The 26,930-nt window shown below is 33.8% G+C and overlaps 1 protein-coding gene across 1 annotated transcript in view; it reads left to right on the plus strand.

The window, feature by feature from the left end:
- LOC143255311 (uncharacterized) overlaps positions 1 to 26,930 on the plus strand; it is a 46,363-nt gene that overhangs the window by 9,743 nt on the left and 9,690 nt on the right. The window contains exons 2-3 of the mRNA XM_076510772.1: positions 4,281 to 4,422; positions 6,751 to 6,896. Of these exons, the coding sequence (XP_076366887.1) occupies positions 4,281 to 4,422; positions 6,751 to 6,896 (288 nt within the window). The remainder of the gene's footprint in view (positions 1 to 4,280; positions 4,423 to 6,750; positions 6,897 to 26,930) is intronic.

Raw genomic sequence — 26,930 nt, forward strand, 5'->3', positions numbered from 1 at the left:
TTATTTAGACATTTGATCTTTAGCCTTTCTAATTCTAGTGTTAGGCGTCTGACCATTAGTTTTAATCAGCAAAAAAGGTATGATTTGTCTTAGATGTTGTGCATAAGTCTAAATATTGAAGTTCTTCAAAACTTAAAATCTCCCTTTCTACTCGTGGCTTACTAGAGGTGAGATATATTTCAGTGTCAAAAGTTCTTAAGAAATCCTACTCTATAATGCCACCTGTTTCTATCTACTTGCAGACATAAAATAAGTGTTCTAACTCTAATTCTCGTTTTTTCCATCTGAACGTTATATCTACCAAGCATCTTGACATCCTGTTATAGACGTTAAAATACTTTCAGAAATCTCCTTTTAAGCATTGTTCAGCAATGTCGGATTCTTATCCACTAGTTATACACTATGTATTGATGATCGGGCACCTGTGCAAACCAATACCCGTAATTCTAGTAGAAATAGAACTACTAGTGACACTTCATTAACACTATAGACACTCAATCTCTTATTCCAAACTGCTAAAACTACGTTTTTTGGTTCTATAACGAATGCAGGGCTACTGTTAGTTCTCCGAAACTTTCATATCAACGACCCAGCTTTTGAGGCTCTTCTGTTTTTTGTTTTTTTTTTGCTTTTCGCGGGCGTCTGCATTCTCGGACTATGCGACCTTTAGCACTACAATTGAAATACGCTATCTGCTCGTTTCTGTTTTGTTTTCGGAAACAATTATTTGCCATGTGGCCAGCCTTACCACAGTAAAAACACTAGAAGTCCTCGTACGTACCCTGCTTATTTTGCATAGCTGTTTTATCAGATCTGTTAACTCCTTACCACATTTATAGCATAGTGTTTGGGCCTATATATGTTTTTCTCGTAACTGTTCTTGGGTGGCTACCTCAAATATGTCAAGCAAGGTTACTTCAGGCATCTTTTCCTCATTTACATGACTTCGAGCAGCATTACTCAATAAACCTTGCTCATAAACAGGTTTTAAAGTATCCTATATTACTGTAGTCACAGTCATTTTTATCCTACTAATTGAGGTGATTTTGGCTTGTATCGTATATGATAGTTGAGTTATCCTGTATCTTAACAGCTTTCTTGAAATGATCACTTTCAACTAACCTACATCTGTGAAATATGATAAAAAATAAAAACATTTTACTTTAACTGTGGTCATATGGGGCTTTCTGCATGAAACTGTAGCTTCAGCTATGTAAGAAGAATACATACTGCCAAGCAAGGTTTTTACAGAAGCAGTGGACTACAAAAATACACGCAGAAGGATAAGTAATAATACACTGAAATTCGTAAGTAGTATTTTGTGGTGCCACTGATCAAAGAACCATGGAAATGAAGCATGAAGCACACAGCACAAAAACATCAAAACATAATATTTTTAAGTAATTGAACATAGACCTGAAATTAGAGTATGACTTACAGATATAATGAAACAAGCATAGTATCTAGTACCACGTAAAAAACATGTGGTCGAAGACAAGTAAATTGATAGGAGTAATATACACGACACTCATTGAGTGGAGCTCTTAAGACTCTTAACAGAGTTTAATTATGTTTGTCGGATCAGATTGTTATCTACATAATAAAAAAACTTAAGTATCACTACATATTGGTGTGAAAGTTTTGTCTTTATCAACAGTAATTTTAAATAAAAAGGAAAGGTATTGTGGTTCTGTATTGGTGTCCATCTATTTTGATAAGTTATATAAATTTGGTACCTGCTGTTCTGTGCACCGTACCAGTTACTACTTCTAAGTAGTTAACGAGATAGTTTTAACAAGACCAATAATAAATGTTAAATATACAAGACTGTTTAGTGTAAACGTTATTATTTTATTTTTGATTTAATACTTAATGATTCCATAGTTTCATGACACGAGTGTTGAAGATTAATCGTATTAAGTGTTCAATACTGCATTACATAACTCTATATAAGTCGTATGTCGTGTCTGCAATAACAGTTATCTAGGCGTTACTAGTATTGTTGACTTCACGTTACTTGAGTCGTTGGTGTTTTTCTTGTTACCTTAACTGAGTATTGCTACAATATAGCATGGTTTGTATAAAATTCCAGGCTTCAGTTGGGCAGAGTTTATATTTATATAAACGAGTGATTGCAAGTTAAATAAAGCAAAAGTTCAGTCAGAAAAAGATGGCATATGCGAAGTTAGTCGGCGTGTGAGTAATTAGTCGTAACAAACTCTGTTTTAAAGTGAGCATCACAGTTTAATAGAGATATGGAGAATAATCCGTCTTGCCAAAGGGTGTTCTAAAGTAAATGAACCTGTCTGTATGAACTTTAAAGAAAGAAGACAATTATTTAAAGTTAGAGATAAAAGTGTGGTAACCTACGAGGTAACGTACTTGAATTTATCGCAGATTGTATAATAAGAAACAGAATAGAGAAAAATCATTTGTCCTCTCAACTGGATTCTATAGCAATTGAATCAGCCTGAATGGACTATTAACAAGAAAAGATATATTTTTTTAGATTTATAGGTATAACTATGATATTCTGCAGCGTAAGTTTTTTTACATACGTTTGACTTGTTTTGAATGCATTATTTTAAAACAAGTGGGTTGTGAGCCGTCCCTTTGTTGTTCGAATTTATCACCAACAAGTCACAAACACCCACTGTAGTAGAATCGTAGCCCACTTATATACTTAAAACCCTGACAATGATTATGCCTCTGATCTGTGTGTTTTTTGATGTTTGGCTGTAAGCTCATTAGGAAATATGGACTGTACTTTCTTGATGCAAAAAAATAAGCCATGAGTGTAAATTGTGTGTCTACACAGATCATCCAGATATCAAAACAATCAAACACTGAATCGACCTCGAAAATAATAAGGAATTCTGTATTTTTTATCTCGTTATTATTGTTTTACAGTACTCTTCTTGTCGATAACAGCAGTACTACTGCTACTAAGTAAAGTTGAGAGTTACTTTATAAACTTGATTAAGCATTCTTGATGACGAGAAACCCACTTGAAATAAAAATGTATCGCAGAACGGCTGGTATGGGTATTAACCCTTTTACTTATAAGGAAAGAACAATGTTTCGACCTTCGTATGTCATCTTTAAGTTAAGAAAGAGGGCGTTTGTAAGTAACCGTTGAAATGATGAGCATGTTTGGTGTGACGGGGATTCGAACCCGCCACCCTCAGATTACGAGTCGAGTGCCTTAACCACCTGGCCATGGCGGGCCGTCTAGATGATAAATACACTTCTATAAATGTAACCTATTAAATTATTAGCTAAGTAATTAGCATATTTTTTATTCTCTGTAATCGTTTGGTGATTTATAATTTTGGCTATGTAACTAAACTAGTACACAGTGATTATTACAAGTATGGACTAGGAAACATTTCTGACCAACAAATAGTGCTCTTTGCGACAGCTTGAAAGTCCAATACCGTTTTAAGAATATTTTTGAATTTGTAATTGTACATCTTTCAGTAAACATACATCTTTTCAAATACTTTGCTATTGTCTGTGACTTGAAATTTGGACTTGTATACGATGATGAGAAAATAAACCTATTTTCCTTACAAATTTTATTCATTATATGCGTTAGTGGTTTTCTTATAGCAAAGCCAATCAGGTTATTTGCAGACCTGACAACACTGAGGAGAATCTAACCACTAATTTGAGCATTGTAAATTCTTAGACCTAGCGCTGTCCAAGCAAGGGTCTTTATTCCTTATAAAACTTTTTTTCTGAAAATTACATGACTAATATTCTGTTGCAAAGTACAACACTCTTGAAATCACTTCGACTTCCGTTGCTTGTGCATATTTCCTACATAGCAAAAAAAATATTATTATTCAAGTGTCCATGGAATTACAGTATTTATGAAAGATGATACTCCTAAAAGTAGCAATATAACTAATTGTAATATTTAAAATAAATGCATTTTAGACAATTAGAAATGAGTGGATAAATTAATATGTGATTAAAAACAAGGTGCAAAAACATTTGCATAATTTTGTTTGTTAGCTGTTAAGCACAGATCGACACAAAGGTGTTTTCATCTTATTGTAAATGTACAAAACGATAAATATTAAATAGGGTTACTTGTTTATAAGGACATAATTGCAATAATTATTTGACATAATTTCACGATTAATTGGGTGAAATTGGACGAAACTCCTATACTGTTGTAATGGAGTAGAAAACTTGTAAAATTAAGTGTAATTACAGTCGTCCAGAAATGCTATAAGAGAAAGTATCTTATTGATATGTATATGTTCTTCTAGGTGTATCTGAGGTAAAATCACAAAATGATCAGAACTGTGATTTTGAAGAATTTGATAGATGTGCAAATGTGCTGATGGCCTTCAGAGAAAATCCCAAAGACGCCGTACCCGTAACTGTAGAAGAGATAAATGCAAGCTGCAGGTAATTTGTTGTTATCGGCTTGGTTTATTTGGAATTTCTGCCAAGAATAAACGAGAAATGTTTGCGCTAGCCGTCGTTAATTTAGCAATGATAGACTAGATGGACAACTAGAAACACCTCCCGCTGCCAACTGTTGGGCTATTCTTTTACTCACGAATAGTAGGATTTACCGTTAATTTTACCACCCCCACAGTTGAAAGGGTGACATGTTCGGCGAAAGGTATAAGTCAAAATGTACCGATATTATAAAATATGGACCTTACATAACGTGATGTGTAAAACACCACTTAAAAATACATCCATGAAATTAGAGTAGTGGATCTTGTGTATTAGGAAATATTCTGTTATTTATATAAAATATATGGAGTTTATAAAACATATTCAGTGAACTGGCGAGTTACTGAAACATAATCAAATTGTACTTCTTGATTAGCTTCTGTGATAAGGTGAATCTGATAACATCAGCTCCACAGTATATCGAAAACCATATTCAGTTTAAATGCTATGACGTAGAGGATGTGTCCTCAGTTTTCACAGAAGATCAATGGTTTAAAAACTGTGTTCAGAAAGTTTTTCAACATGTTCAAAACATATAGCTTTAGAAAAAGAACTTGGGTGTTATTGTATCTATACACATATATTGTTAAAGATGTAGAGCTTGTCTAATAAAATGGATCAGACAACGAAACGTAATAGAGATTAATTAAATAATTGTACTAAATATTGTTGCGTTTGATTCAAAAGAGAGAAGAGTTATTGTATCGCCATTTTTAAAAGGCTTTATTATTAATTCAGCCAGTGTTACTAGTAACCTAGCCAGCATTACTAGAAACCTAGCTAGTTTTACTTGTAACTTAGTCAGTATTAATAATAACATAGTCAGCGTTACTAGTAACTTAGTCAGAATTACTAATAATCTTGTCAGTATTACTATTAACCAAACAATGTGTTTTATGAAAACAAAATTAGTTGTCTTTTGAAACTACCTGATAGATGTAATAACATAATTACCTCAGTGAAATACAAACTAACAGAGTTAGATAAGTCTACTGTTTATAGAACGTGGTGTGGATGTAGCATGAAATACGTTGGACAAACAAACAGAATTCTGAAACTTTAAAGACAGGAATATAAAACGTCCATACATTCCAGTCAACCCTATTTCAGCCTTGAGTGAATATGTAAATGAAGCAGGTTGCAGCACTAGTTGGTTAAGTACTGAAATAATAGATGAGCCAGTAACACAAATTGCTATGAGTATTTATGAATCCATTGAAGCCTTATCGAATAGACAAAAGGGAATAGTTTAAAAATGAGTGATAGCTCAATAAATAAATACACATAAGTAACCGGTTCAATTTATTAAGTTTTCAACACCGTCTTGCTTCTTAAATGTCCAATACTGTAACTGCTAAATTATAACTAACCGTGTTACAATATGGGTACTTGGACTTAATATTACTCTAGTCCTGACGATGGCTGTGTAAAGCACAAAAACATATAGAATATTCAAACTAAAAAAAAAAAGCAACATTATTATGTGTTAAATTGTTTACTATTTCTCATAGAGTATATACATGCTAGTAAAAGTGGATCTGGTAATCAAAAGGCTAAGATCACATAAGATACCCAAAACCATATCATGCCCGATTAGGCTTTGAAATTTGTAGTTCTAGAAGTTTTCATCTGATCAGCTGTAAGAAAATTCACCTGAGGAAAAAATCGTACATTTTTAAATAATAATCCAGTGATAACAGTTTGTTTTACATTCATATGCTAAATCTTTGTAAAACACACATTTGTATTTCTGTTATGGGGAATAACGTTACTGAATTACAAGGCGATTATAAAGAATATCCCATGTGGTCCTGAATCATTTACCAATCATCACTTGACAATTCCATTGTTCTTGTTATGAAGTCTTAGAAATTTAGTGCTGTTTTATTCAATCAATATTAGTGGTTTAATTAACGTAACATTGAAAAAAATTTAAGTGTTCACTTCCCATAATAACTCTTATTTACTGTTCTTAAAAACAATAGGTCAATACTAGTCGCTAGGAAAGCACAGCAAACCAAAAAAAAAACAATCTTAGGTAAAAATCGATAAAGGGAGTCGAACGCAGGCAAGGGGCCAAAAAAGAGGTCCTACTTTTGGAGGGAAAAGAAATAAGTGGTAAAACCATACTTGGGGGCTTATAGGGTTACTTTGTTGTAAGGCTATACTTCGGCTTATTAAATATGTTATATACATGCACATTTTATACTTTTTGCACTTAATATAATTCTGATGTTTGTATTTACTTAAACTAGTATTCATTTTTTTCAGCGAAGTTCATCAAGCAGGAGAATGTCTACAGAACTTTTCAGCGCAATGCTTGGATGCTACAGGTAAAAAGATAGTGGACGGTGTTGTTGAAGGTGTTTTGATTGGAGCCTCGTACGTGTGTGAAGAAGATGGTTTTTTACGTTCAAGTAAGATTTTATATGCTCTTTGTATTACGTTAAATGTGTTTCCTAGTGTCTCACATGTAAGACTTCAGGTTTATGATGCTAAAATTCAATATTCAATCCCAAGGTAACTACATTAAAACAGACAAATCATGGAAGAAAACATTTTAAACAAAAATGTAATACGTCTAATTAAACCATAATATATTCTGATCAAAATGTATCGTAATGTCGTACAATATAAAGCTATTATTTTATGTCCAGAATAATTATATCCTGTGTTAATGAGTGTTTTGTACTAAAGAAAAATGTATTTTCATTTTTATATATATAAGGCAGGACTTTCACCTTTATTTTAACAGAATATGCACTTTATACATTAACGTTTAAGTACAATATTCATAACTTATTTTTAAAAAACTGGTAAAAAGTGAACATTTTTGAAAAAGTATTTCTCAGGAAACGCGTTTAGATTGGGCTATTTAATTATACGCAATTCATTACATCAAAATGATTCAGTATACTGAGATCAAAGTTTAAAATATTGTAATGTTCTTATATATTCAAGTGTAACACTTTAATGAAAAGATAATATTTTTAAGAAGTCAAATTTGTATTGGGCCAAGCATGGCCTACCGCGTTAAGGAGTGCGCTTCGTAATCTGAGGGTCGCGGGTTCGCGCCAAAACATGCTCGCCCTCCCAGCCGTGGGGACGTTATAATGTTACGGTCAATCCCACTATTCGTTGGTAAAAGAGTAGCCCAAGAGTTGGCAGTGGGTGGTGATCACTAGCTGCCTTCCCTCTAGTCTTACACTGCTAAATTAGGGACGGCTAGCACAGATAACCCTTGAGTTGCTTTGTGCGAAATTCCAAAACAAACAAACAAAACAAATTTTTATTACTAAAACTTGTAGTATTTCACAATAGCAGATGGCGTGATCGTATTTATTATTTTATTGCTTCATTATGGTAAGACTACTTCTAGTTGGCTTCGTTTTCCTTGACATAGCTGATTTTGAGTTTATCTTCTGTGTTTAAATGTCATATAATTATTAGGAATTCAAATTAGACTTTGTCATCTATAAAATAAAAAGGACTAGTTCTAATATTGCTATTAGTGACGCTTTGTAGATAAACATACGGTGAATGTAAATCTCGACATTTTTTCTCAGCATCATCAACGAAATATATCATACTGAAACTAATATAAAAAGTTAGTCTTGATAATTTTGTACACACAAACATATAGTGTGACATGATTATCTGTTACTGTGATGTCGTACCGAAACATAAAACTATTGTAACCATAAGCTCTATCATCATACATATTTAATAATATCAGTTGGACTTATTGTATGTATAAAATTCAAGTAGTGTCATTTTTAAACTACAAATACCACCCATATGTCGTCCAAAAATTATCCCACGAACACAATAAGAATATATATTTTATTCCATATTTAAGATACCAATTCGTTATGTTTGAAAATATGATAATGGATATGTGTATACAGGGTTGATTTGAGTAAACGATATTTACAATACTGGAAATAACTTTTACTTTTATGGCGTGTGTTTTGTGTGTTTCCTTTTTTCTTATAGCAAAGCACATGGAGCCATTTGCTGTGGCCATCGAGGGGAATTGAACCCCTGAATTTAGACTTACTGCTGTCTCAGCAGGGAACACGTTTATGGATATTGTACACTTATACATCACTTATGAACGTAAACATTTAGGCAGTTTATTTTTATATTGAAACAAGTGTTTAGTGCAAAGACTGGGCTTATATATATTAGTTTGAGCTGAATTTGTGGGTAGAAGTTTTTATTAAAGAGAAGAGTTGTATTTTAATTTCTAAGAATTGTTATTGCATAAAAGGAAGGGAAAACTTTGAGGGCAATGTTCACAGTAACAGGTTTAAAAAACTGCGAGTAATATTTGTTAAGACGTCAGTCGGATAACTATTGTTTAACAGTTGTTTGTGCTAAAGTGTAATTTCACAGAACCAACCGTTCTTTACTTAAACATAACCGCTCAACCATTCCTTCACTATTAAAACCACAGGTCACAATATTTCACATAACTATTTCTCTCTTATTACTACAGAATCTTTGGACCTTTAACTCTATATTGTAAAAATTTACTCATAAATAAAAACTCTTTTACTTAACAACCTTCAAACTTCTTTAGGACGAAAAGTGTGTTCAATATACAAATTTAAGGCTCTACTGTTTCATAATAAATTGCATAATTTATTTTTGTTTTTCTTTTATTCTCGATTTCTCGCTTTATACATTAACTGAGTGAACTAGTAGTTTACGATACTCTAGTAGATGTTAAAAATATATTTATAACACTGTATTCAGATGGGATAAATATAATCTACATTGTTCGAACCTTGTAAACAAAATGTTTTTGTGTTTTGTCAGTTATCTTCCACTTTAATTATGTATTTCATAGTTCTCAGTATAAAACTACAATCACATAGAGTAAATGGGCATAGAGTTTACACGGCCCTAATTCGATTTTATGATATTTCCATCTACGAAATATCACAGACTAATTGCAAAAAAAAATAAAAATAATAATAATTTGAAATACTTATTGCCAGAAACGTTTAAGAGTGACAAACAAATACAACTTACCTGTCTCCAACCAAAATATTTCATTGTGGTACTTTATAAACAAATAATTAAAAACAATTTATCTTTGATTAAACAATCCATTAATTCCCAGTTGTTAGTTTTAAATACTTACCAACAACTTTGAAGTTTCATTGCTATCTATGCATACTCTCTTAAACATAAACTTACCTTTCTTTATTCTGATTCATACATCATCATCCACTAAACTACTGTGGTAAAGGATGATTGCACGTGTTTATTACGCTATTAGTTAGTATGTATATTTTGTCGTATTTTCTATTTCTTTGTACTCACTGTGAACGTGAAGAGTCGCTCAAGTAAATGCCAAAAAACATAATGCTTTGTTACCTTTGTTGCACATGAGACTAGACCCATTAGTTGATAATGAAGCATATTTCTTTACAGGAAAGATAGCTTTCACTTCACGCATTTTTTTTCCCGAAATCTGTCAAGCATTGTAATAGCCTGGGACTTCCCCACTCGAGCTTTTGACCATGAGTGATCCAAGGTCACATAATTGAAATTCATAGCGCAATCAGACTGTCTTTGTGGCATTTTTGTGCGCTTGGTGTTTAAAGTAAGCTCTTTCCTTACCTTACAGATTTGGTTTTTGTTTTGAAGTTAAGCACAAAGCCACACAATGAGCTACCTTTGCTCTATGTATCACAGGCATCGAAACCCGGTTTCTAGCGTTGTACATCCACGGAAATACCGCTGTCGCACTGTCGCAGGCAAATATGATAGAGAATTTAACACAATTTTTAGGGACAACAAGGATCATTGTGGTTTATCTCGGCTGCCCAATCCTCCAAGCCAAATTCAAACTATTAAATAAAATTAAAGCCAGTCTTTATCATTCCATATCTAGCAAGTTTTCTTTTAAACTCACTCAAATATACTGCCCCCACATCAGAAGGCAGCCTATTTTATAGGCCAATCACCCTATTCGAAAAATAAAATTGTCTTAGCTGAAGACGGCTCCTGCCTTACCTAAATTTTTATTTATGTTCCCTAGTTCTATAATTCTCGTTGTTAAATATGAAAAATGTTGATGCATTAACATTATCAATTTCTTTTATAATCTTCAATCAGATCCATCTAACTCTTCGTTTTTAAAAAAGAAAACAGATTTGAGGATCTTAATCTCTCCTCATATGAAAACTCCTCCATTCCAGGTACAACTTTAGTAACCCTTCTCTGAATCCTTTCCAACAATTTAATGTCTTTCTTAAAGTAAAAAGTCGAAGGCTGAACACAATGTTCCAAATATGACCTAACCAGTGACCTATACAGTAAAATCATAGCCTCTTTAGACTTGTGTTCAATATTTCTGTAGCTGCAACCTAAAATTCTATAGTCCCTACCACTGCGTAGATGGCTTAAGAGACTGATCAACCACTACACTTAGTTAATTTTCTTTCATTCATTTGCCCAAGTCACTAAATGATCTAAATCCTTTTGTAAAGCAGCATCATCCTCTTTAGATCCAGCAACACCCAAGATCTTGATATAACGATAGGACTAACACTTGCTAATTTCCAATCTGTAGGTACTTGTCCACTATTCAATGACTTACACAAACTTCCGGCAAGTGGCTTGCATATCCAATTTTCGACCTCCTTTAAAACCCTCGTGGAAACTTTATCTGACCCAGAAGCCTTACCGCTCTTTAAATTACCCAATTTTATTTTAACAAGCTCAGGATCTGTACAATTGTCTTGTTCAACTTTGTTTTCATATCAGTTGTTCAACATGAGGAACACTGCTTAAGTCTTCATTACCAAAAACTTAAGAAAAACATAATTTAATAACCTAGTAATTTCTTAATCAGCCTTAATAAGCCTTCCTTTATCATCATCCTAACATTTTGTTTACCCCAACTGTTCTTAAAAATTCCTTGTTGTTTTTGTGTTTTTTTCATACATACTTTTGGATATCTAATTTCCTGTTTCACCAACTTTCTTCATCTGCTATAATCTTCTATAATACCAGTCAATTAAAATTTCTGAAATTTATGATGCTTTTCTTTAATTTCATCTCCTATACCCTTTGTGAGCCAACCTGGCTTTTAACCTGCATATACCTTTTTCTTTCTGTAAGAAAAATATTTGTTTTGAATATTTAAAAAAATCTATATTTGACCAGTGTCTCCAGATAATTCAGCTGCCAAATTCACAACAGATACTTTTTGTTGCATACCTTCACAATTTGCTTTTTGAAATTTGGCACAAAATATTATTCCTGATTTCCATATGCAGCAAAATATTAAACCTAGTACAATAATGATCACTTGTACCTAGCTGTTTTCCAGTTTTCACCCTTTCAACCATTTCCATATTAGATGTAAACATCTAACACATTTAAAATTGCATTATTTCTAGTAGGTTCTTTGGTCAATTGGTGAAGAAATCCATCTTGAACAGTTTCCAGAAATATTTCTACCTGATGGTTTGACTTTAGCATTTTATGGCTCCTAGATTTTGTAAGACTGATAAAGCTTTCATATAGATATTTTAACCCATTAATTAACATTTCAGTTTAACTTGCAATATTTGTCTTTTAAAGTAGGGATTATTTAAATTTAGATTTTTTTGTCGTTAACAAGATTGGGGTAGAGGTTACTCACTTTGAACTGGTGAGAGAGGAACAGAAAACATTTAATCTTATGTTCTCTCTTTCTTTCTCTACAAGCACTTTCTCTTGTTTTGTACTGTATTTGTATCAACCTATTTTGAAATAAAGAATAGATTAATTTTTTGTACTAATTTTTTTTCTTTTGGATGAACTCAGTGTTTAGAAAATAACAAACCCATACTTTGTGATAAATCCAAAATATTAAATATGACCATATGAATATTTATATTAGAATATAATGTTATATTATCGCTCCTTTACGTAAAAAATTTTTCTCAACCCAAACGAGCCGTTTTTACATATATATTTTTCTCTCAAGTAGGTTTTCTCGACATCACTGATCAATATGCTTAGTTGAGATTCAATTTTAAAATTGGTTTGTGTGAAATAGATAAGTTTTGTTTACCAAGTAACAAATTTAAATATACACTTGACTTTATTAATTTGTTTCTCTACATACTTTAATTAAAGTAATTTGCCTTTCTATTCTCACAACCCAATGAACTATGTCAGGGCCAAATATCCTACAAATTATTCTGTATCAACCACTTTTATCTTTCGTTAATAATTACATAGAATAAATTTTCTTTCGAAATTATATTTAGTGAAGAACAAGGGTCTACTTGGCTGTTACGTTATTATGGCTATGACTTTGCTACTTAGAAAAATATAAGAATATTATATAAATATTAACAATAAAAATAGATGCAGTTTCTTTTCCTGCATCAATGCTATCACTAAAATAAATTTCTCCAATGCTTGCAAATGGCCCCTATGTCGATGACTTTCACATCTCATGTCGATCGTCAAACATGAGATTTATTGGCTGATAGCTTCAAACTGCTCTCAGTCACCTATTAAAGTGGACCATAGCAAATGGGTTTTCCTTTTCTTTCTATGAAACAGTTTTCATGCACTTTTTCCACCAATGACTTGTTCTTCACGTGGTTCCTGAGGCAAAGTTCTTAAGGCTTATCTTTGACCTAATATTTTTTTACACTTCTCACGTAAAACAATTACATGCCAATGGACAAGGACATTGAACATCCTCTGTGTCCTCTCTTCCACCTCTTGGGCAACGGATTGATGTTCTGAGTTCAAGATCTATCGTGCCCTCATTTGATCCAAAATGGACTATGGGACTCTGGTCTATGGTTCTGCTAGGGCTTCTGCCTTAAACATGTTTGACTCCATTCACCATCTGAAGCTTAAGCTCTGTCTGTGGGCTTTCAACATTTCTCCATCTGCCATTTTTTCTTTTGGTCTTTGCATCCAGACTTAGCTGACTGAATTCGTGTTGTCATTAGATAACGTTACTGTCTTAAATATTTAGCTCACCCTACCATGGCTCACGACCGGTGATCTTTTTTTTTTAATCATCCGAACATCTTTCGAACGATTTTTCTGTTTCTGTTGTAACAGATTTACTGTTATAGGTTTATTTTAATACCTACGTGTATTTTAGTTTTTTGCATGTGACGTATATTGTTAGATATGTATTGCGCAAGTCCCGCCTGTTCTCTAAATGTGTGGAAAATTCTTGAAAGTAAAAATCAACAATATTTGTTTTAGACAAACGCTAGTGTATTCGAGCATTATTAAACGTTCTAGAAACTCGTCTTAAACTATATAAACCAATGACCTATAAGACAGTATTATTATTATTATTAATCAGCTACAGTCAGTGTGCTATATGCCTTGAAAGCTATAATTATGATTAACATCTATTAATTAGAAAACTAAATAATTTGACCAGGAACGTGTATATGTTTTGAACGTTGCAAACCGTTCAACTTTAGTGAATTACTTAGTACATTATTACTTCTACGAAGACTCACACCCTTACAATTACAAAAGAACCAAGCTAGCTAGTTTAACCGCTATGTGAAAATATCAACTTAGAATTAATTTGTTCGTTGTGGACCTGAGACGTCTACAAAATATTCAGTTCTCCACCGGATATAAGGCTCAGCATTTTTTGTACGTTTGTATATAAACTATCATTTATAATAACTATTAGTAATGACCAGTATTATAAATTTTATTTTTGTTTGTTTACTAACTAAAATATGTTTTTGTTAAGAAAGAAAGCTTTGTGTCTGTGTGTCAGTCTTGTTAGCAAATATGATAAATATGATACACATTAACATTTAATGGACTTCTAAATTCAAATTTCCAGTTGTTTAAAATCTTAATACTTAACGTAATGTACATAATATAATAAATCGGAGACTCGTCCGAGGTAAATTATAATACGTAAAACCGTTTACACGCATGGTTTAAAATCATATGACTCTCTGGGCTCTGCAATGGTTTGTTGTGGCTCGGTGGTTATTCACAGGATCTCATCTACAGTTGCTGTGTTCACTGCCGCGTTGTATGTCATTTGTCTTATTCTTGATTTCGTAACAGCTATACAGTATACTGACTGTACCATTTGCACTTCTTCTCTTACATCACTACTGGTTCTGGAGTCGCTTAACCTTAGATCTCACCCTATTCTCGTCGATATTCATCAACGACTGGCCTATTTTTCTCTACCATCCATTATTATACAGTTTTTCTGGATACTTGGCCATGTCGTTATTTGCAGGAACGAGCTGTCATGCATTCAAGGCTCGACTTTGAACCAGTTGGCAGACGACTGAGAGTGAGCAACGTCATAACAAGCTTTTCCATGTCAAAACTTTTTTTGCTCTTTGGCTAACTTGTTTCTGTAAGGATTGGAAGGAGGAACTTGTCCTGGATAGGCTAAGCATTGGTTATAGTTTTTAACTCATCATTTTCTTCTATCTGGGACTGATCCACCAATGTGTAGCTTTTGTGACACTCAAGTCATAACAGCCCACTAAGGGTTGAGTTTTGTAACAGGTCTAAAGCTATAGAAACATTATTCAACATAAGCAAGAAGGAAATTCACGAGTCACTTGTGTATATCAGCTGCTTCCATGGTATATTTATTTAACTGTCGTATATCTCAGCTAGATAATGAATCGTTATTCATGCAATTCTATACTAAAACGTACAATTCGTCTCGTTTAAACGGAGGCTCGAAAACCGTTTTCATTGTACAGTAGACGTCTTATGAAAAGCCTGCAAGTAAGAAATGTATAATTTGGCAGTTTGCAATGGAGAGTTTTGCAATAGAAACTATAATTTCTGTCAACACTAATAGTAGTCAGAATAAGCAGTACTGGATATAACAATATGGACTGTAATGAAGTAATAAGTCTCTAAAATATTTCAACATAACGCACTCATCCTTTATATACACCGTTAAAGTTGGTTAACACCGGTTTTAACCTCTTTAACAACTTTCATCTTGTGCTGAATGTTTTCAATACTAACTTTAAGTTCTTTTAATGTTAACCACGTAGCGAAATATAATATATAAGTAAGCATTGCAAACACACATGCTAATGAATTATCTTGAAATAATATTCGTCATTCATCTTGTAAAATTCCAATAAAAGTTTTATGTCTTGTAATACTAGTACTCGTTTCTATGACAAACAAGGTTTCGTGTGTGCTGTTCTCGAGTAATTAGTAAAACATTTATTGTGTTTTTTTTCAGTCATACATACTGAAAATATTTCTTTATGCACCGATGTCATGATAAAACAATTCAGCTCTTGAGATCTCTGTGGAATATGTTCAAAACAAATCCGTATTTCTGCCATATCGCATTTAAATACATCAAGTAAAGTTTTTACTGCAAGTTTGGAATATAAATAGTATTTAAGCTCACCATTTATGCAATAATACTATATGATGGTGTAATTCTATATGCAAAAAATAATTTGTTTTCCTTTAGTTTAGGAAAACATTTCCAGTTCTATCCAGCAGTTATACTTAACCTTGTATTCGAGAGTAAGAACTTTGAATCCATAAAAGAGTTTTTTTAATTCATTAAATATTCTCATACGCCAAGATCTGTTGAAGCTGCGTAAAGGTAAAGCAACCAGGAAAGTAAAGAAGAAACACCACAGGCTCAAGAGAACCAGAATGAAAAGCTGCTTTTGTCTATTTTTTTACTTGTAATACCTAACAAGAGAGTGTGTGTGTGTGTTTTCTTATAGTAAAGCCACCTTGGGCTATCTTTGGAATCCACTGAGGATAATCGAACTCCTGATTTTAGTGTTGTAAATACGAAGACTTACCACTGTACCAGCGGGGAACCTTAGCAAGAGTAGAACCTGTTTGACCAGCAAACACTCGTTCAGCTGTAGGTAATTTAAATCGGATATAGTAATTTAGTTTCTACGTAACTGTCTCAGAAAATCGAACACCAGGATAGTGTTCTATCAAATAAGCTGAAAGGTTAACCTTCTAGAATTTTCTTAACAACACAAACGTATGCATTCTTCTCGTACAAACGAAGCTCTTCTTGGGCCTACTTTGAGGACTTGGTTATATAAACACAAGCTGCAAACATTATAAGATCGGCCATCTTTTCGAGTTAACTACATAGAAAAACTTTACGTACATTAAAGCAATTATTCAACTTATATCGATCTTTCTTTTTATTTGTACGTATTGCGTTATGTAAAGAAATAATTACTTAAGTTCGTTGTGAATAATCACTTTATTTTGTTGTGAATAATCACTTTATTTTGTAGTGAATAATCACTTTATTTTGTAGTGAATAATCACTTTATTTTGTTGTGAATAATCACTTTATTTTGTAGTGAATAATCACTTTATTTTGTTGTGAATAATCACTTTATTTTGTAGTGAATAATCACTTTATTTTGTAGTGAATAATCACTTTATTTTGTTGTGAATAATCACTTTATTTTGTTGTGTAATGAGGTAATTAATTCCGCTCTTTTAATTGCGATTGACATGCTACATTAAGAAAACTAATAGTGAATGCAATCAATGTTAAGTTACTCTTTTTTATGTAGTATAGGCTTTTGTTAAACATATGTGATGCGTTCACAGCTGAAAAGTAGTAAATGAAATACTAACAAACCAGTATCTTGTAATTATGTCACAGATGAAAAAGACTGCACATTTTTACTACCTTTTATTTCTTATACTTTCTGGAGTTTTTAGGTCTATTGCGCACATATAAGAGTGCATGAACTTAACATGATTACTTTTGTTTAAGTACTTTTTACTGCAACCAGATTTAAGTATCACTATTCATTATTCGATTATGTTTCAATTTTGGTTAATAAACAACACATAGCTACAGTAAAACAAACTAATTGAATAAGTGACATTTTTTAGCCAATCAATCTCATTTGCATAGCGACACAGTCGTCTCCTGAAAGGTGCAAATAGAAATAAAATTGTTAAACTTTGAGCTAAAAACTTAAAAAAAAACCACAGAAAAACACTGTTCTAATTACAACTGTAAACGATCTTTGACAGAATTCGAGAAAAAAGAAGAGGGCGCTATTAGCAATTATCTGTACTTTCATCGGTATACGTGAACGATGCAAAATTTTGTGTACAATACCACTTCTCTGAGTTGACTACTCATTATATGATCTAAGCTGCAACACTTTAGTTATTAGATACTTGGACCGGTATGGCCAGGGGGTTTAAGGCGTTCGACTCGTAATCTGAGGGTCCCAGGTTTGAATCCTCATCACACCAAATATGTTCGCCCTTTCAGCCGTGGGAGCGTTATATGTGACGGTCAATCCTACTATTCGTTGGTAAAAGAGTAGCCCAAGAGTCGGCGGTGGGTGGTGATGACTAGCTAGCTGCCTTCCCTCTAGTCTTACACTGCTGAATTAGGAACGGCTAGCGCAGATAGCCCTCGAACAGCTTTGCGCGAAATACAAAAAAACAAACGTCAGATACTTTTATAAAAATCTAGACTCCATTTCTTCTAAAAATTTGCTAAATATTTATTCTTACGCTAAGCTTTTTATACACTCTCTACTTAAGAATATAAAACTTGTGCAGACAATTCATGTAGAATGGGATATACATGCTCTCTCTTTGCTCACTTTTATTTTGGGAGGGGGCTCTAAAAATATATAGTCGTATCTTAGATACATGTTTTCAATAATGCATTAAAATTATTATCCACATCTACTAGTAAAATACAAAAAAGTAATCAACACAGTAACATTACTTATGTAAAATACGATGTGATATAGCATCACTTACGCTTCTCATCAGGTTGTTGCCCAACAACACATCGTCCAACACTCAATATATTTAATATAAATTCAACTAGGTCTAAATTAAGAGTTCAATAACACAAAGTTGACTAGAATGCTAAAAACAAAAAAGATTGTTTAAAACTGCAGTCCTGCCATTCTCTGTCTTCCCAAATGTCTTCACTTCTAATCTCCTGTGTTGGTGTTGTTGTAGAAAATTACAGTGTAACGTAGACTGTTCCCTCTCATTGCGAAATATCGTTACAGTTTATCTCAAATGGGTGAGGACGCTGTACTGGACGTATCTGAAACTAACTTCTCTTCATCTAATTTTATGTACTCTTATAGTGAGGTCACCTGCTTCAGAGATTAGTTGCAACCTTTCTAAGTTTCTAGAATCCTCTAGGATACTTTGCATCTTGAACTAGCACAATATCTGCCGTTTTACGTTTATCTTTCAGGCCTTGTTGTATTGCTAATCAGCTAAAAGAATATCCGAGTTCCTACAAATACTCACTTCTTCATCTTTTCTAAAAGTGGCACACAGTGTTACTAAGTTAGGTCAATCTTCTTTTTTTTTCCTCCCTCTGGAGATACTTCAGAATCACAATCTAATAAAATGTTGGAATTCTTATAAATAACCTCATGATCCTTTTATGAAATGGTGTAACATAGTCTTTAGGATTTTCCAACGAAACAAGTAAGGGATGACGGGAGTACAAAGTCATTTCAATTTCATCCACATTTATAACTTACAACAGGTTAGCTGGACCAATACTATTATTTAAATATCTTCATCGCCTTCTCAATGAATCTTCCATATTAAGGTGCTTTCTCGAAGAAATGTGACTATTTGACGTGCTCTGAAAAAATATTTTATTACTTCTGGACGTCGCATAAGATTAGGAAGTTCATTTGATGCAGATTTAAATGTTTTAGCATGCAGAATATTGAATTATAGAAGCAGATATACGGGCAGTAAATCTATAAAAATATTTGAAAAATGGTGCAGAAATACACCCCCCCCGCAGTTATATCTTCTTCTGTTAATGCAAGTGGCTAAAATGGGGAAATAACATACATTTCTTGTATTTTGTAGAGCAAAGCATTATCTAAAACTGTTTAAAGAACGACGCTAAAATCAGTAAGAGAAGTATAAAATTGTTACGAACAAAATATATGTTTGAGTATTGGAACCAACAATTTTATCTGTTTACTGATGAGAGTACATAGTAAGATGTAAGAGAAGAGTGACAAGAGTATATAATCAGATGTAGGAGGAGAGTGACAAGAGTATATAATCAGATGTAGGACGAGAGTGATAAGAGTATATAATCAGATGTAGGAGGAGAATGATAAGAGTATATAATCAGATGTAGGAGGAGAGTGATAAGAGTATAAAATCAGATGTAAGAAGAAAGTGATTAGAGTATATAATCAGGTGTAGGAGGAGAGTGATAAGAGTATATAATCAGATGTAGGAGGAGAGTGATAAGAGTATATAATCAGATGTAGGAGAAGAGTAATAAGAGTGTATAATCAGATGTAAGAGGAGAGTGAAAAGAGTATATAATCAGATGTAGGAGGAGAGTGATAAAAGTATATAATCAGATGTAGGAGGAGAATGATAAGAGTATATAATCAGATGTAGAAGGAGAGTGATATGAGTATAAAATCAGATGTAAAAAGAGAGTGATAAGAGTATATAATCAGATGTAGGAGGAGAGTGATAAGAGTATATAATATAATCAGATGTAGGAGGAAAGTAAAAAGAGTATATAATCAGATGTAGGAGGAGAGTGACAAGAGTATATAATCACATGTAGGAGAAGAGTGACAAACGTAAAAATTAGTTTTATCTCATCGCGTTTGACACTAAATATCAGTTTACTGTTTTTACTGTTTTATATTTATTTGTTTGCAGAATCTTACACAAAACTACTTGATGGCTAACTGCACTACCCACCACTGAGTTAAAAGTGATATATTAGAGTGAAAAGCAGCTAATCAATACCACGCACTGCCTATGCTTGAACTATCTTTCAGTAAGGAAAAGTAGGATTAGTTGTAACACTAAAACACCCTCACAATTGAAATGATAATCATGTTCGGTAATGGGACTCTAACCCACAATGCAGAGATTACGATTGAGTTCCTTAACCATCATGTCATACATGAAAGCGTCTGAGAAACCCTCTCAGATTTGAAATTACTATTTTAGATCATTTGTAGCAAATATTCTGTAAAACATTTGTTGTTCAAATATATGCTCTATAAAAGATAAGGAAGCCATTCCAAGCGCCACCTTTTTCACCTTTGCTTGAATTTAGAATTAAGACTGCATCATCATTTATTTACATGGGTCATTACTTTGTCATAGTTGAAAAGTAAACCCATAAAATCTGGATTTGTTTTCTTCAGGTTTGTGTAATCAAAGTTGTTCATTTGGAAATTGTTCTACACTTAACTTCTCACAACTGCCCCTCCCACAACCATACCTTATATTAATATGACTAAAATAAGAAAAAAAAACGTATTTGTTGTATTTCATAGAAGAATGAATCATCTTAAACTGTTTTAAGTGAGAAAAAAAATCAGGTTTTGTGTTAAATTTTGTTTATTATAATAAAATAAAAATGTTGTTAAATATTGCCATATAAAAGTATAAACTTATAACTTATATACTGTTAAAAATGGATTATTAGCTCAGATTTCATGCTATACTATTTGGCATAGCATAAATAAAAAATTTAATTGAATTTTGAATGTAAATTTCTAAAGTCTCGCGACATGCACAATAAAGGATAGCCAGAGCAATGGGGTTATTTTGAGCCTTCAGCAAATGAACATATTTCTTTAGAATGGCAGTAACTCTTAAAATACGACCCGGCAAAGCCAGGAGGGTTATTGTTGTTGTTGTTTTTTTGTATTAAGCACAAAGCTACATAATGGGCTATCTGTGCTCTGCCCACCACGGGTATTGAAACCCGGTTTTTAGCGTTGTAAGTCCGCAGACATACCGCTGAGCCACTGGGGGGCTCAGGTGGGTTAAGGTGTGCGACTCGTAATCTGAGGGTCGCGGGTTCGAATCCCCGTCGCACCAAACATGCTCGCCTTTTCAGCCGTGGGGGCGTTATAAAGTGACGGTCAATCCCACTATTCGTTGGTAAAATAGTAGCCCAAGAATTGGCGATGGGTGGTGATGACTAACTGCCTTTCCTCTAGTCTTATACTGCTAAATTAGAGACGGCTAGCGCAGATAGCCCTCGAGTATCTTTGCGTGAAATTCAACAAATAAACTTAAAATACGTCCGAGTTTGCTATGTGCCCCATGTATAACAATATTCTCAATAGCTCCAAATGAAATATCTGTGAGTAATATTGAAAAAGTTCAACTTGCAACGTATTTAACCTTTTGGTCTTCATTCCAGCTAGAAAGTCTTCAGGTAGCTGAGTTAAATGCACACCTCTATTAAGGACAATTCTCTTGTAACTGTTCAGCCATTCAGAATCATTACATCACAGCTTATTATCAGCCAGTTCACTCAGGACGATTATTCGAGATGCTATGTTAGCTAAATTGTCCTTAGATTGTACAAGTTTCTTGATTTTATTTATCCGATCTTGTACACATTGTTTCTAGTCCTTATCTTCTTGTATAATACTAAATCATGCTATCTTTGAATTAGTACAACAAACAAGTCTTTCAAAAATTAAACCCTTATTCCAATGCCCTTTGAATATTGCCTATAAGTCTGGCCAGAATGAAAGCAAATAATGACTCGAGTCTTAGCATAGATTGTTCTGACAGCGGTGCTACTCTTACCTCAGAATCTACAATTTATACATGCTGCTGCTGTTGAAATAATTCATAAATAAACAAATGCGTCATTATATCCTTATAGGCTTTACAACTTATAAATTATTCACAAATCACCCATACCAGGTACATCTGGTACTGCTGTATATAGGCTATCCAAATCCCCCTATCGATCACATAACTTTTAGAACAATAACTTGAATTGAATGATGATAGAAGAAAAAATAACATAATTTTGCTGTCACAATTTGCTAAAGATACGATGTTTTTAAATTAAAGGACTATACCGTTTTTTTCCAAAGTTCCACAGGCTCACTTTACCTATTACAACAGGAGTTTCAAGTATTCTCCTGGTTTACAATATATCTTCTTCCTTTACTGATGCTGTATCACTTTCTGAAAAATGAATTTTTGACTTTACATTATATGACACTGAAGAATTTCATTTTTATTAGTACGTATTCTAGATTCGTTATTCTTAATCCTCTTACTTAGTTCAATATAATTTGTCAAATATTTTCTCAAGTTAAATCCCCCTGATCTATAACCTCTCTTGGACTTTGGTGAGCTACATGAGAGCTGTGTGCGCCAGCTTTCCCTAATTTAGTACTGATAGACTAGATACGAGACAGTTAGTTAACACCGCCCAAGCCATTTCTTGTGCTACTCTTTTATCACTGAATAGTTGGATTGACCACCATATTATAATATCTCTGTAGCTAAGAGGACGAGCATGTTCGGTGATAAGAATACAATTCTACGACCCTCAGATAGCCAGTCGAGCACCTTAACCACCACGTCATGCCAGACTTCCTTAGGCTTTAAGTAAAATTTCATAGACCATCCATGAATCTTTTGTGCTGGAATGTACATCATCAACATTTGGATTGTTTATAAACATACTAGCAAATAAGGGATTTTGATATTGGTGTTGCTCGATATTATACTTTATTGTAGCATTCAGTAACAGTGAACTAGAGGAAATACAAAATATTTTTTTCGTAAATCTCAACTGAAAGATTTCCAATTGGAATGTTTGTATATCATGAATCTGCATAAATTCAAACACATCTGCATCACATTTTGATGTACAAATTATTAGTTTTTATTGGGGCCACATTCTTTACAGTAGGCATCTGTGACTTGTTGGCGTTAACTTTCAACAATAAACGAACAGCACGCAGTCAAAATGTTTTAAAATGATATATATGTACAAAATGTATAAAAAGTCAAATTATATACAAAAATTTGTTGCGCTATTGTTTAAGACAGTTGAATCTAGAGCTTTAAATAATTCTGCTTTTCGTCAAAAACTTGCGTATTTTGTTCAATTATTCTAGAATTCCATTCACAACACAAATTATTTCTTCTATATTCTGTTATTACAATGCAATTCGTAATAAATTCACTTACATAATCACGTGTGTTACCATAGTTACATCCAGAGCTTTAGTTAATTTTCTATTTTGTCAAAAGTACGCTGCTGGTGGCTTTTTGTTTATTTTAGTGAAAAGCAACATTGGGCTAACTACTGTGTGGAATCGAACCCCGGATTTTAATATTGAGAACCCAAAACGTACCAGTGTCCAACTGGCGAACCACAGACAACATGAATTATTATTTTCGATCACATGCTCCTATCACCACTGGATCTTTTCACCCATTTCCTAACTAAGGTGGGCCATCAGTCATGCACACTTTAATCTCAAAGATAATACTTTCTATGATGAATCTGACAAGTTTTCGTTATGCTATTTCTTCTGGTAGCATCGCTTATGGTGACAATCACTCTTTCTTTTCATATGCTGCTCAAAAAAATTAAAGGAACAAGTACATACCAAAAAATATGTATGAAAAACATATCCGTTCGTCCACATGTGGGGTTTTTAGCTTGTGAGTGAAGTTTGAAGAAACTCAAACGAAATTCTCCTCACTCAAGGAGAATACACTCAAGGTACCCTATATAAAGCTGTTACTTGAAACTATGCATTGCTCATTATTTTTCAAAACAAACACCAACATGGATCTTTTTCAGCTCGTTTTGTCAATGCATACCTTCCTCAGGCGCTATCTGACAGAGAACGAGGTGGCCAAGGCGGTCCAAATGATGGAGGACGGTCAGACCCAAAGGATGGTAGCACAGCGTGTCATTGTATCACCAAGTGTCATCAATAAACTTTAGCGACGCTACCAGGAGACGAACTCTTATAGCAGGAGACCAAGTCAAGGCCGTCATCGATGCACAACAGCCACAGAGGGCCGCTACATCGTGACTACCGCTCTGCGGGACAGGTTAGCTAAGGTTGGTCACTGCGAAATGACCTTCAGCATTCCCCTGGAATCTGTGTGTAGACTCAAACAGTTCGCAATCGTCTGCACGAAGGACGCCTTAGGGCCAGACGGCCTGCAAGAGGTTATTATTCTGACAGAGCGACACCGTACAGTCAGGTTGGAGTTTGCTCGTCACAACCTAGACTGAGAACTTCGTCAATGGGCAGACGAGAGCAGGTTCACTGTGTCTCGTGATGATGGACATGCGAGAGTGTGGAGACGCCGAGGAGAGCGATTTTCCGCCTGTAACATCGTGCAAGTCGACACTTATAGAGGAGATTCTATAATGATCTGGGCAGGCATATGTTTGGGTGACCGCACGGACTTACTCATACTCGACAGGGGTGCTCTGAACGCACGACGATATAGAAACGAAATTCTGGAACCCACTGTGAGGTCTTTTGCCAGTGCTGTCGGTGATGGGTTCATTCTCATGCAGGTGTACGTGCGAACCAACGTCGCCAGACTGTGTATGGACTTCCTTGATGAGGAAGGAATAGAGACTTTTGAGTAGCCCGCCAGATCTCCAGATTTAAATCCGATTGAACATTGTTGGAATATGTTGTCGAGGCGTGTTGATGAACGCTGTACAGGAACTCCGACAAGCCCTGGTAGACGAGTGGGCTGCCATACTCCAAGATAACATCGAAAGACTTATTCAGAGTTCGAAGTAAGCCAAATCGGTGTCAGGAGTGTATCACAGCTCGTGGAGGTCACACTAGATATTAAATGTTTCAAACATTTCTTGAATAAATGCATGTAAACTGTTTAAATTATTGTTTCGTATGAGATATCAGTTTTGGTGATATTGGTCATTTTTAAAAATTTTATTTCTCATTCACACATTAAAAATGGATACAGATGAAACTGAAATGAGGCAAATAACCTAAAAAACTTAAAATACTCTCACATTTGGAACACTGAAATAAACTGTATAAGAAAACGTACTTGTTCCTTTATATTTTGAGCAGTTTATTACCAGCATCATCTCTGTAGGTATCATCAACTATTTTGTAGATATTTCTGCTGTTGCCTGTTGTTGATGTACTTGCACTCTTTTGCAACATGACATAAAAAATATAGCATCTATTCTCTGTTTTGTCCATTTAGTTCTTGTCATCTTGTTTTTGGTCACCTCAGATTCTTCTTAAATTTTCCAGATATACTTCCTTCATGTTCTTATATATACTGTTCTACTATCTTGATTACCTCGTCCACATCTTTTAGTACTCTCTCCACAGTGACATCCAAGTAGAGAACGTGATCGTAAACTATTCACCTATTGATAAATCTACTCGTACCTCAAAACTATTTTTACACTTAGCCATGCCAGCCTACCTACTGAAGTATCACTGTAGGTGTGGCACAAATTCAAGTATGGTTTTGCAGTATAAGGTTTGACTTCTCTGAACTTCCAACGAAAACATTACTCATTAAATTCATAGTATTTGAGCAAGGTAATTTTTACCTTGTAATTGTCCATGACATCTTCGGTTGTCATACCTGCATACACTTTTAGGCCTTTCCTTGTGAGAAATGGGCTTAGACAGACTGTCCAGTCATTTTTGTTTCAATTCTAACTTTGAGCAACTCTTTCGCAGGTTTGTCAGAAAACTTTTATGTCTTTCTGTTAATCAAGTTTGGTAGCGAATTGCTATTCTTGAGTCATTTTTCTTTCTGTTAAGTTAACTTTGTGATCCCAGTTTGTGCTCTTATTCTTTCTACTTCCAGCTTATCTTCTATCTTGTTTTTATTTTCTCTCTGATTCCAGTCTGTCCTTTTTTTCTACGTTTCTTCTTTAACTACTTCTCTTCCCTTTCTTATTTTAATAATTCTTAGTTTATTCATTGCCCCGCTCTTCTCTCTCTTTGTCTTGCTGTTATTCAACAAATACTTGTAAATCACCAAATTCTGTGCCCAACTCACTCACCTCTCTCTATCTACTTATTAAAATCGGTAAGTATAATTATAGAGCGTGATTGTAATATATACACTGTTTGCGTCAACAGTACAGTTGTGAACATGTAGGCCTACTTTTGTTGTTGTTCACGTTTTCATTCAATGCCATTTACCACTGTATACTCCTAGTTGACTCCACAATGCTGCATTCTTTACAATTGGTATGTGTGACATCATGATGATAAATTCAAACAGTAAACGAACAGCACAAGATTTTCTTGTTTTAAAATAATATATATATATATATGCAAAATAAGCCAAAGATATATATAAAACTTCACTATACTATTCTTAACCGCAGTTGAATCTATAGTGCTATATACTTCTACTTTTTGTCAGAAGTTCATACAGACGGGTTCAGTTACTTTGAAACACTTTATTTCTGTTATTACAATAGAGTCTGTGATACTTATTTACTCGATCGTGTTTCACTTTTACTTTCACTAACTGTAGTTACTTCTGTACTTGAACGTATTTACAACATGCAACATAGAAACCTAGAAATATCTAGCTCTCTAGTAAAAGCAGTGTTAAATATAATGAGA

This window comes from Tachypleus tridentatus, chromosome 7, assembly GCF_004210375.1.
Source record: "Tachypleus tridentatus isolate NWPU-2018 chromosome 7, ASM421037v1, whole genome shotgun sequence".
In the NCBI taxonomy this organism is placed as follows: domain Eukaryota; kingdom Metazoa; phylum Arthropoda; class Merostomata; order Xiphosura; family Limulidae; genus Tachypleus; species Tachypleus tridentatus.